Source organism: Bos indicus x Bos taurus, chromosome 16 (genome assembly GCF_003369695.1).
Source record: "Bos indicus x Bos taurus breed Angus x Brahman F1 hybrid chromosome 16, Bos_hybrid_MaternalHap_v2.0, whole genome shotgun sequence".
NCBI classification, from domain to species: domain Eukaryota; kingdom Metazoa; phylum Chordata; class Mammalia; order Artiodactyla; family Bovidae; genus Bos; species Bos indicus x Bos taurus.
Window position 1 is genome coordinate 57494002 of NC_040091.1, and position 12993 is coordinate 57506994.

Genomic DNA, 12993 nt, shown 5'->3' on the forward strand with positions numbered 1-12993 from the left:
GGACACTATCTGGAAAGCCTGGGCCAGACATAAAACATTCATTTCTATAAAATTGAAACAATTTATCTTCCATTCTTGAGCAGATGGGAGGGTAAATTGAGGTTGATTTTTTTTTCACCCTGGTGGTCATGTCGGAGGAAATATGAGTGTTCCCGCCTCCAGCGCTGTTTAAAATAAGTCTCTTGGTGCTGTGACTGGACTAGTCAGAAAGAGCACTGTGGAGGTTTCACCCTCCTCCACGGGGTAGGCAGTACTGTAGGGGGGCTGCAGATGCTTGTCACGTGGGGGAGGGTGAGATGAAGCTGAGCCCCCTTGGTGCCTTGCAAAGGATGTAGAGAAGCAGGAGGGAACCACAGAATGCCCACCTCTCTTCTACAGCTGATGACTGACTTTCAGAATGTCACGTGCTTATCACACTGAGCCCTCTTTGAAACCAGTATTTACTCAACTCATTTATCTCAAGTACCCACCTGTCACTATAATACTTGGCTACTGGCTATGTGATCTTGAACAAGTTTCTTCAACTCTCTGACCCTCTATTTCCCAATCAGTAAAATGCAAGAATCCTTTAAGATGCACTAAGCCACTAGTCTACAAGCCCATTATTTTCATCAGTGGGGATGGTGTGCAGTTAAGAGGATGTCTCCCTGGGGCATGGGGGATGTGGAGACTCCACACCTTACTCAGGAAGGGCTCTAAAGTCTAGCTGGACTGCAGAAGCATATGGGGGAGCTTTTCATATGTACAGAGTCTGGGCCCTCGCTCAGACCCATGAAACTAAAATCTCATGGGGCAGCAATCGAAAGTCAGTATTTTAAATAAGCTCCCCAGATGATTCTTAAGTATCTGCTCTATGGACTGGCATCAGAGAGTCAATTATTAGGGCATATTTTGCTCTTGTATCATCCCGAGTAACTAAAAAGGTTCAGGTTGCCTCTAAGAGGGGAGCAAAGGGCATCACCCAAGACAATCACCACCAAGGGAGTACAAGCTCCTCAAGTGCCTTGGTGCACAGTAGAAAAAGGCGGGCATCAGGGCAGATGTCCCCTCCCCGCCCCACCCCCCCACACCCTCCCAGCGTCTCAGGGTTTGCTTTGCTTGGGCCCACAGGCACGAGGTTTCAGCCCTTAGCTGCTCTTTCTGCCAGCTGTCTACCTGCAACACACAAAGCATATGGCTGTACTCAGCTGACTGACCACACATTCGCCATGAAAATGGGTCAAATTAAACATGCTGCCACTTGAGAAAATCCCTAAGAATGAGATGCAGGGTTCCCTGAGCCAACAGGGGGGACTTGATCCCCTGAAGCCCATCTGAGGTCATCTTGGTAGGTGGAGATCCACTTTACATTCAGTTCCTGCCTGCGTAACCATCGGGAGTCAGTTCTCCTTCTAAGGGGCAACATTTCAGCTGGAATCAGGCTACATCAAAGCTTCTCGTAAGAGAAGGAACTAGGAACATTAGGTTTCATTTGAAGAGCTAAGATGACCTGTTTGTTGTTGAAATAGGTGGGAGAAAGGACAGTCACATTTCTACTGAGTCCTGGACGAAGAGGAGGCGATGCAAGAAAAAAAAAATGGAGGGGGAAAGAAAAGGAGAATGAGAAATAAAAGGCCAAATAAAAACACTAGAAACCCTCACTAGGAAGAAGGGAATAAGTGAGGGTAATTAGAAGGAGTCACACACACACACACAGAAAAAAGGAGAATAAAAAGAGAGCTAATGGGAGGGTAATCACATTTGTGCCTGGCATGGCAGTGACAGGAGCTGGGCACAGACAATGAAGCCAGGGCTGGAGGGAAGGGAGGAGGGTGCCCACAGATAAAAGAGCAGCAGCAGGCTGGCCTGCAAATCTTGTCTGGTGTGGGGGGTGGCTGGAGGAAGGTGAATAGGGCATCGCTGACACAGACAGGCAGCGGGGTGGGGACGCAAAAGCCAGATGATGAGCTAGAAATGGACAAAAGAAAGTCAGGAAATGTCATGTGTCACACAGGGCTGTCTGACTCCATCTGAGTCACTTCTGATGAGACCTCGGGCAGGTCAGAGAAGGCCAAACACTGCCCACGACCTGGGCTGGGAATCAGAGCTACCCCCCAGCATTCTAGTCGCTGCCCTACAATGGTTCTATTTGCTCTTTGATGGTCAGAAAGCTAAGAGAATATTCCTGCTCAGTTTTAGGGGGTCTGGAGGGGAGAACGGATTTTGGATCCTTTTGAATAATCTGAGTAGGTAGTGTCTGCTAACACCTAGAACCCAGAGGGAAAGGCAGCCTCCCCACTGGGCTGTGGTCATTTTCCTGTGAGTGGTCTCTAGGGAAATGTTTAGGATGGCATCATTCAGACAGACCTAAATAAAATTACCTTCTGTCAAGGACGTTTCTGAAAAAGACAGAGGGGCTGAGACCAACCATGACAAACACCGTCCTCCTTCTTGGCTTGAAAAGGAAACCGGATGCTTTGGTGTGGGACATTTGTTTCTTGTACAGATTTAGAATCCCCAAGCAGTCACTCCTGGGAGGGTGAGGAGCAGTGGGGAGTTGTAGAAATAGAAAGAGCAGTACGCACCTGAGACAATGAAGAGGCCTTAAGATGCATGGGCTGTGTGAGGGTATGTGTGCGCACACACACACACACACACACACACACACACAAGGCACGGATCTGAGGGGAGACCGTGGTACGTTAGTTGCCTCCTGAGCAGGCAGTGAGAGGAGTGCTCTGATGAGCAGGTCTAGTTCTAACAATGGCTTTTAACACCTTGAGAAACACCTGTTCATTTTCCACAGCTGGTCTCTTCCCATCTCATAAATCATCGCTCCATCGCCATCCTTCAGCACTGAAATCTAGTACTATGTTCTCCAGTGGGGACTCTCCTTGGTGTCACCCTCTGTATCTGAGATGCCAGAATAAGAAACCAGACTGCTCTTTACTGGGAACACCGTCAAATGCATGAATGTAATCTAATGGTGGTGTTCTGAAAAACATATCGAGAGGCTGTTGGGTGCACTCTTTATCAAAAGACATCATTAGAGCCTTTCTTAATAACCTCCAAAGTGGCTAAATACATTTGTTTTTTCTCCTCTCATATTTTCATGTAAATCAATCTCTCTTGCCTCCCTCACCCTCATCTATTGGTTCCTTTCTTGTCTTTATTGATGTTATTGGTTTCAAGAATCCGCCTGCAATGCAGGAGACTCTGGTTCGATTCTGGGTCAGAAAGATCTGCTGGAGACGGGATAGGCTACCCACTCCAGTATTCTTGGGCTTCCCTTGTTGCTTAGCTGGTAAAGAATCTGCCCGCAATGTGGGAGACCTGGGTTCAATCCCTGGGTTAGGAAGATACCCTGGAGAAGGGAAAGGCTACCCACTCCAGTTATGGCCTGGAGAATTCCATGGACTGTATAATCCAGGGGGTCGCAAGAGTTGGACACGACTGAGTGACTTTCACTTTCACTTTTCTTGTCTGTGAAAATTTTCACTTTGTCCCTGTTGTCCTAGCAGACAAATACCATATAGAGACCCCAAAGGCCTCTGGCTGTGTCTATGCGGCCACAGGGGTCAGAAGGCTGAGCACTTGTGAATCCACACAGGTTAGACAGAGATGTGGCGAAGCCCTGGGTCAGGGTAGGACCCTCCCATGCTGGGACTTCTGCTGGGACTTCTGCTGGGCACCAGGTTACCAGGGGTGCTGGGTCAGTCAGGCAGTGATTGATTTTGTTGCCAACCTCAGAGACCAAGGATGTAACCTCAAACATCCCATGTTCTTTTAATAACTCATTAGAAGTCTGTCATCCATGACTTTGTTTGAATCTTTTTGAAGCTATTTTTACTTTTAGTGAATCGGAGCCTCTTGTGTAATGAGTTCATTGATTTTACAACCTGCCACCCTGCCTGGATCCTGTCACTTGGGTGAACCACAGTGACTGACATTATTACCAAGATTCACACATGAATGTCTCAACCTGCCTCACTTCTCCTTGGGCATTTTTGGCAAAACCAGAGTCACCAAGATGGTTGCAATGTCCTCAATTTACATATCATGTACATATATGGTCCCCAGTTCTCTGAAACTCTTTGCTGTGTGGTCTTGAAAACTTTTATCTACAGGATAATTTTAAGATTATGTTTTACTTGCACAATCCAGATAAGTAAAACTAGATAGTCTTGAGAGGTTTCTTGTGTGTTTGTTCTGCTTTATTTTTAAGATGTCTTATTTTGAAGGGTCCAGAAAAATAACACGCAGTGAGAGAACAATCCACCACATATACAGGCACCTCCTGCTCATCATTCAAGGGGTGTACACATGGAGCTTTAAGGTTCAAAGCCTTAGTAAGCAAGAGCTCTTCAGATCTAGTCTAATTTTTAGGCTGTGCCAGGACTCAGTTGCGGCACATAGGATCTTTAGTTGTGGCACGCGGGATCTAGTTCCCTGACCAGGGATCGAACCCAGGCCCCTGCATTGGGAGCACATAGGCTTAAGTCACTGGAGCACCAGGGAAGTCCCCAAGATCTAGTGGTTATCCACCTTACCAGCCTCTTCTCCTGTCTCTGTGGACTGCACCTGTAAGCTACACTGAGCTACTTGTTTGTCATTCCTGGAAAAATCATGCTTCTTGAGTCTCCATGCCTTGGTATATGCTGTTCTTTCTGTTTAAAATTACCTTTGGTACCTATTAAACAGAATAGTTTAAGATCTAACTTCTCCATGAAACCATATTCCAGATTCTGGGATGTCCCATAAAGAACTCCTTAAATGGTAGTCCTATTAAACTTTGCTCAGACCTTTATGATCACTCACCTAGAGCCAGACATCCTGGAATGTGAAGTCAAGTGGGCCTTAGAAAGCATCACTCTGCACAAAGCTAGTTGAGATGATGGAATTCCACTTGAGCTATTTCAAATCCTAAAAGATGATGCTGTGAAAGTGCTGCACTCAATATGCCAGTAAATTTGGAAAACTCAGCAGTGGCCACAGGACTGGAAAAGGTTGGTTTTCATTCCAATTCCAAAGAAAGGCGATGCCAAAGAATGTTCAAACTACAGCACAATTGCACTCATCTCACATGCTAGTAAAGTAATGCTCAAAATTCTCCAAGCCAGGCTTCAAGAGTACGTGAACCATGAACTTCCCGATGTTCAAGCTGGTTTTAGAGAAGGCAGAGGAACCAGAGATCAAATTGCCAACATCCGCTGGATCATTGAAAAAGCAAGAGAGTTCCAGAAAGACATCTATTTCTGCTTTATTGAATATGCCACAGCCTTTGAATGTGTGGATCACAACAAACTGTGGAAAATTCTTCAAGAGATGGAAATACCAGACCACCTGACCTGCCTCTTGAGAAATCTGTATGCAGGTCAGGAAGCAACAGTTAGAACTGGACATGGAACAATAGACTAGTTTCAAATTGGGAAAGGAGTACATCAAGGCTGTATATTGTCACCTTGCTTATTTAACTTATATGCAGAGTACATCATGAGAAACATTGGGCTGGAAGAAGCACAAGCTAGAATCAAGATTTCCAGGAGAAATATCAATAACCTCAGATATGCAGATGACACCACCCTTATGGCAGAAAGTGAAGAAGAACTAAAGAGCCTCTTGATGAAAGTGAAAGAGGAGAGTGAAAAAGTTGGCTTAAAGCTCAACATTCAGAAAACTAAGATCACGGCATCTGGTCCCATCACTTCATGGGAAATAGATGGGGAAACAGTGGAAACAGTGACAGACTTTATTTTCTTGGGCTACCAAATCACTGCAGATGGTGACTGCTGCCATGAAATTGAAAGACTCTTGCTCCTTGGAAGAAAAGTCATGACCAACTTAGATAGCATATTGAAAAGCAGAGACATTACTTTGCCAACAAAGGTCCATCTAGTCAAGCTTATGGTGTTTCCAGTGGCGTGTATGGATGTGAGAATTGGACTATAAAGAAAGCTGTGTGCCGAGAATTGATGCTTTTGAACTGTGGTGTTGGAGAAGACTCTTGAGAGACCCTTGGATAGTAAGGAGACCCAACCAGTCCATCCTAAAGCAAATCAGTCCTGAATATTCATTGGAAGGACTGATGTTGAAGCTGAAACTCCAATACTTTGGCCACCTGATGTGAAGAGCTGACTCACTTGAAAAGACCCTGATGCTGGGAAAGATTGAAGATGGGAGGAGAAGGGGACGACAGGATGAGATGATTGGATAGCATCACTGACTCAATGGACATGAGTCTGAGTGAACTCCAGGAGTTGGTGATGGACAGGGAACCCTGGCGTGCTGTAGTCCATGGGGTCACAAAAAGTCAGACACGACTGAGCGACTGAACTGAACTGAACTGAAACCTTTAACTGGTTTTAGAATTCACTGCAATTTCCTTGTTATGTGCCCACCTATCTATCTAGACTATTAGTTCTTCCAGAGCAGAGACAACATCTTCTTCTTATAATTAGCAACCTAGCCTATCCTGGGCCACAATGGGTAATACAGTGAATATTTGCTGAAAACATGAATGAGTGAGAGAGTAAACGACGGAATGGCATGGTGAGAAAGTGTGTGTTAATCGCTTCAGCTGTGTCTGACTCTTTTTGACCCCATGGATTATAGCCCGCCAGTTTCCCTTGTCCACGCTCCAGGCAAGAATATTGGAGTGGGTTGCCATTTCCTTCTCTAGAGGATCTCCCTAAACAAGAGATCAAACCCAGATCTCCTACACTGCAGGCAGATTATTTACTGTCTGAGCCACCAGGGAATCCTGGAGCAGTGAGGGGATTTCTATAAACAAATCTGCTCACTCAGACACACATATCACTCACACATACATCACATACCACACTCACACGAACACATATAGATCCAGGTAAACTGAAGCACAATGCAGTGGCCGGATAAAGTTGCAGGTAAATCCTCTGTCTCACAGAATTATCCACTGGATATTTTTTTTGTATTAACGTCCTTGATCAATGTTCTTCCTTGTCTGAAAGTCATGACTGCTTCATTGCTACTTTTCCTTTGGTACATTAACCTAGATTTTTCACAAGGGAATTCATCTTAGCTTTCAGTGGCCTAGGATTTGGTTGTTTGACTTCAAAAGAATGTTCAGGTATTTTAACGTATGCGATATAGGAATACTAAGTGAAAAATGTAAATTCCCATACTTGCAGCTCACCTCCACCTCCTGGAACATTAAATAAATTATTCAGGAAAATCAGGCCTACCATTGATTTTTCCATAATACCCCAATACATGTCATTAGTTAGCAATCCGTCAGGTAATTTTCAATTCAAGTGACAGTTTTCACGTTGAAATCAATTTCGATTAATTTTGTAAGAATAATTTAAAGAAACATGGCATCAGACCCCTGATTTAGATCAAGATGTATGGCGTCTTCTGCTTTTCATTTATCTTGTCATTTTAGGAGGAAAATGCAGTCCTTTGTCTGGCACTTCTTTATATACATATAAACTCATGCTGCTTATCACTCCTGGCTCCATTATTCTCCAGATAGTCACTTTTCCCCCACCTCCTAACAGTTGCTCCATTATTTTATTAGTGTCCAAAACGAGACCTCGTAGACAGTGATGATCAGAGAATAATGGAAATTAGAGATGGAAATGACAGATTAGGTCTACTTGTCTGTTTCCTGGGGCTAATGTTCCTGTCAGTCTGTAACTTGGGGCTTTAGCCTGTCTTATTTTAAATGACACCATCGTGGGGCCTCCACCATTTCCCTGGAGGCTCTTGTCTACATCCTAAGACTGTCTCTACACACAGCCAGAGGGAATGACGAAGCCTTGTGCAATTACCCAGTGAAGTCAGGCCCATCCTCACATGATCTGTCTACAAGACAAGGGGCACGGAGGCTTGAGTGATTAGCCCCCAAATCCAATCACTGCAGACAGCCAGCCCTGATCATTCAGGGCACAAAGTGAAATGATTTTTTGTCATTGTTTACTTCAGCAGCAGGTATGCTGGCTAAGAGATCTCTTTGTCAGTTATTCATCAGCTTTCCCAATATTTTACTCAGTAAGAATCATAGTCAACTGAGATTCTCAGCCATAGGCTAAAATCCTGGTGCCCCAGCAACCATGCAAACATGTCAGGGGTCAGAGAGGAAGAGGACTGAGCTGCCTTTACACGTGCACCATTCACACTCTGCTTGGCATCTCTGAGCCAAGCTCTCCCACCAGTCTTTCAACAGCAGGCCACCTCATATGCATTTACCCTTCTCCAAACTCCTTCCTCTACATTTTGCAGCCTGACTCCCTGACACAATCACCAATTCAGTAGAAACGGAGTCATCCTTCATTTTCACTAACAGAGAAATTTCATGGCATTCTGACTTCCCCCAAGTTTTCTGACCTGTGACTCGGATTTCCTTTCCTTAACTTCATTCTCTCTTGTCCTTATCACTCAACTTCAACCCGTTCCAGCACATTTGCCCTCATCGAACGTCTACGGGCATCTATCATGCCTTGACTTAGTCATCAGCTGGCCAAGTTCTCTGAGTGGAGTTCTTCTATCCCTTCATCATAAATCACTCCCTCGGGCTCTTCAATCATTTTTATTGCTCTTCTCCAAACTCTCACCCATTTGTCTCCATATTTATTGCTTTGAGAGTCCAGAACTACATTCAATATTCTAGGTTTGGGCTCATCAGAAACATACAGAGGAGGCTAAGCACCGACCTCAGGGCTAAGAGTCCTCAGTGGTGCTATGGGAAGGGATGGTGGTTTCTTTTCTCCACCTTGTCAGGCTGCAAATACATTTCAACTCTGCAGTCCAAGCAATCACTCCAAGAGGGCTTTTGCCCTGATTTCCAGTTTCCCCTGCCCCACTGACTGCTATTATTAGCATTATTGACCCTTGTCTCCCCACGCTTTCCTACTGAACACAGTCAAGGCAGAAAATGGGTTCTCAGCACCCTGAATAAAGTATAAAAAGATTAAAAAAGCAACAGAAGATAGACAGTGGTGATAGTGACCCAATACTATGTGCACTTAGTGCCATTGAATTGTACACTTAAGAATGGGGAAAATAATCATTTCTATGTTACGTATATTTTATCACCATGAAAAATTTTAAAAAGTAAAATAGATTTAAAAACAAAGCAATGGACATGGTAACTATTAATATTTTACCCCAGTTGTCTATGCTCGGGGGAAAGCAAAGGTCTCACAGAGAGATGGCAATTGGGGATCAGACAAAACTCCTTTATCTCAATCCTGCATTCCCCGAGTCTTTGCATCTCACCCTCTCTGACAGTGCTGGTGAAAACAAGCTTCTACTCATGTCAGTCTCACAAAGCTCGTGGAGCTCTGGGGGAGCTGTGCTAGAGTCTGTGTGTCTTCACGTGTCTCCAACAAAATCATCAGCTAAGTCCTGTCTGTGGAATCCTCATGGTTGACGGCGGTAAGAAAAGGAAGCCTGATTCCCAGATCCCAGCTGAAGGCTCTGAACTCATAAGCAGAGAGAAAGAAGAGAAGGACGTCACTGGGATGGTGTAAATATGGATGCACAGTGACAGGTCACCCATTTGATGTTCAGAATAGAACCACCCTTTAGCTCTGTCCCTCTAGAGGCAATTGCTCTGCATCCTGTCTGCCTGAGGGCGTGGTAATATCCAGGAACCGGCTAATTCGCCATCCCCTCACTTACCCCTGGTTGGTTCCCCATTCATTCCGAATGCAAAGATGCTTGTGTACTGGATCCTTCATGTAACCTTCGTAGCAGAGGCATTCCCCTTAGAAGCAGGGTGAGGAAGAAGGAAAAGAAACACAAAGAAATTGATTGACATGTCTGTGTTGGAGAAAATGTAATGATCAGATCAAACTCTAACAGTGGCAGGGATGAGGCCATAAATCCCATTATGCCATACATTCCCATCTCCACTGCCCATGTAAGGGAACACAGCACCAATCGTCCATTTTCACTACATGATGACTTTCACTAGTGGAGGAAACTAACATTTACACAGCACCTGTTACATGGGCTCCGCAGACACAAAATCCAAGAAGGACTGAGCAAGGGACTTTTTCATCTTTATTTTCTCAGTGGCCAAATACTGCAAGGTACGTATTAGATGATCAGTACATGTTCAAAGACCACATAAGTGAGTTATTTTATCAAATATTTCTAAGAAACTTGAAAAGTATGTATTATTAGCGATGTTATGCTGATAATGGAAACTGAGGCTCAGAAAAATTAAGGGATTTGGAGAAAGCTTTTAAATGGCAGAGTTAGCATTTGAAGCTATGTCAGTCTGACTACAGACCTTTTTCCCCAACCAGGCTGTGTAGCTAGCCCAAGTACAACGGCTGTATTTAGAGGAGGCCACTTATAGCTATTATGATTTTATAAGAACTCTAGGTTTTTAAATGAAAATAGCTATAATTTTTTTTTTAATTTCTGGCTACACCCCGAGGCATGTGAGACCCTAGTTCCCCAACCAGGGATCTAGCTCTTATCCCCTGCATTGGAAGGTGGCATCTTAACCACTGGACATCCAGGGAAGTCCAAAGCTAATCATCTTTGTGCTGATAAACAGAAGGATCACCTATGTTTGTTTATGGTATCACTATGTTTCATTACCATTCATTACTCCGATAGGGTACCAAGAGGTCCACAGCCTCTCTGGCTGCTAACTGCTGCTGCTAACTTGCTTCAGTCGTGTCTGACTCTGCGACTCCATAGATGGCAGCCCACCAGTCTGCCCCGTCCCTGGGATTCTCCAGGCAAGAACACTGGAGTGGGCTGCCATTTCCTTCTCCAGTGCATAAAAGTGAAAAGTGAAAATGAATTTGCTCAGTCATGTCTGACTCCTAGCAACCCCATGGACTGGAGCCCACCAGGCTCCTCCGTCCATGGGATTCTCCAGGCAAGAGTACTGGAGTGGGGTGCCATCGCCTTCTCTGGAATTGTATGCAAAACTGAAGTGTGTTTATGTGCATCTTTCCTGAGCAGCCTTCCATAACATTCATCAGATTTACCAGCCAATCCAAGACCCCCCAAAAGATCAAGAACCATTGCTCTACTTAGAATGGCTTTGAAGAAAATTGTAACTGTTTCCTCCTGTTAACAATTCCTCGGGTGATGCTATGCATCCCTAAACTGCTGAGACCAGTTTCACTACAGCACCAGTACTGACTCTGTCACAGACTGCTTCTTTAACTTGTAGACAGTGAAAGAACAGGGTGTGACTCCCTAAAACTTGGAAATTGCTATACAGGCACCAGGCCCTACAGAGACAAGGGGTAAGGTTTCTTTATCTCCTTGGGAAGAGATGCTCTAAAAGGACAGAGATGGAATAAAAGCTTTGAGAGCTATTTCCTCTTTTCAAAGATAAAAAACAATAAAAATGAAGTGAAGGGGCCTTACAGTTATGAGGGCAGGGATTGTGTAGGCTCTGAGCAAGAAGTTTTTGTTAAACTCTAAGCACAGACATTCTTGCCAAAATTGCCCTATAAGCTACTGCCCATCAGAGTCTCACAACCAGATAACACTCATCGTCCTCTCCCGCACCGACTCAGTCAAGGTGCTCAGGAGTGGAGTGAAAATGAATAACTTCCTTTGTGAGGGATACAAAGGGAGCGTTAGAGCAGTGCTTTGTCTTCTGGATGACAAATTTAGGCTTCCACGTGGGCCAGATTCACAACGGGCTCCAATTTACTGGCTTCAGAGGTGCTGAGCTGAATCTAGGCATGGTCACGAAGCTGGGAGTCAAACATAAGAAAGCACAGCTGATGATAAGGCTTCTGGTGAAGGCTGTTTTGCTGATAGAAGGAAAGAAAATGGACGAGGACCAGAGGAGGGCAAGAAGGGAAATACCACGAGCTGGGCTTCATATCATATCAGTTCCAAAGAAAGCGTGGACTCTAGACTGAAAGTTACACAAGCGGAGGAATAAGCTGGTTTTTCCTCTTTTTGAATAGACCTTGTATAAATACTGTGTAATGGACAATAATAAATTAAAGTGTGCCCTAAATTTATAGATACCACCACCTCTCCCCAAGATGCCAATATCAAGCCAATTAATGGGTCAAGTGTCCAGATATGATTCTCCCTTAAGCAGATCATCTTTTAATTTCCTTGTGGACATTTAGGCATGGATATGATATTACAAAACAGGAAGTAATCTCAAGAGGTTGTCAAACCCATCACTCTGACTCTTAGAAAGTTCTTGGCTGGATGCCTTGCCTAGAATTAAAGACTGACAAAAAAGTGAATCCTTCCTCCACACTTGAGATCTAGTTACCACAAAACGTGTAGAAATAAATGCAGTAACAACCCAGAGTTCAAGCAGAGCTTGATTTTCCTAATGATGGCAATACCTACCATTTGTAGAGCACATTTACCTTCCACAAATTGCCTTCATAGTCATTATCCCCTTATGAGGTTTCCATCATTCATTACTATGTGGGGACACTACTGACAACAAAAGCTTTTCTCCATACAATGGTAAATGCAGCCCCAAGTCAGAGCAACAGAGAGATGTTTCAAACATATCAGGTTAGGGTTTGAGGATTTCCAAAATTTGCCTCTTAAATCATCCTCATTTCTGGGACTCACCAAACTTTTCTCTTCTGTATTCCTCTTCAAAACCAGTTTGGCCATCTACATTGAAAGGAGTTCAGACTTGATGAGGAAAGTTGCTATGGCAACCAACAGCTAAATCTTGACTTTAAGAGGGGTTTCGTGCAAGCACAGGCTCTGACTGTTAGCTGTGAATTTTAAAGACCCCACAAGGGTGTTGGATGCCCTCCTAAGCTCGAAGTGTTACAGTCTCTGCATCTGCTGTGACAGATGGCAGGGAACACATGACGTGCCGACTCTGTGGTGGTGTTCATAGGAATCCAATGCAGAGACGTGTCTCGGCCACAGAGAAGTGCCCAACTGCGATGAAGCGTGCCCTGCAGGAGGCACTCAAAGGCAGCCACATTGCCAGAGAGCACAACCCCACCCAAGAGATGATCCATGTAGGGCCTGGAGATGCTTACACTTGATCTGCGC

General features: G+C 44.5%; 1 protein-coding gene across 2 annotated transcripts in view; it reads right to left on the bottom strand.

Moving 5' to 3' along the window:
- Positions 1 to 12993, bottom strand: part of ASTN1 (astrotactin 1) — a 352052-nt gene that overhangs the window by 162660 nt on the left and 176399 nt on the right. For both annotated transcript variants that reach the window (XM_027565413.1, XM_027565414.1), the window contains exon 8: positions 9643 to 9727. In XM_027565413.1, coding sequence (XP_027421214.1) covers positions 9643 to 9727 — 85 coding nt within the window. The remainder of the gene's footprint in view (positions 1 to 9642; positions 9728 to 12993) is intronic.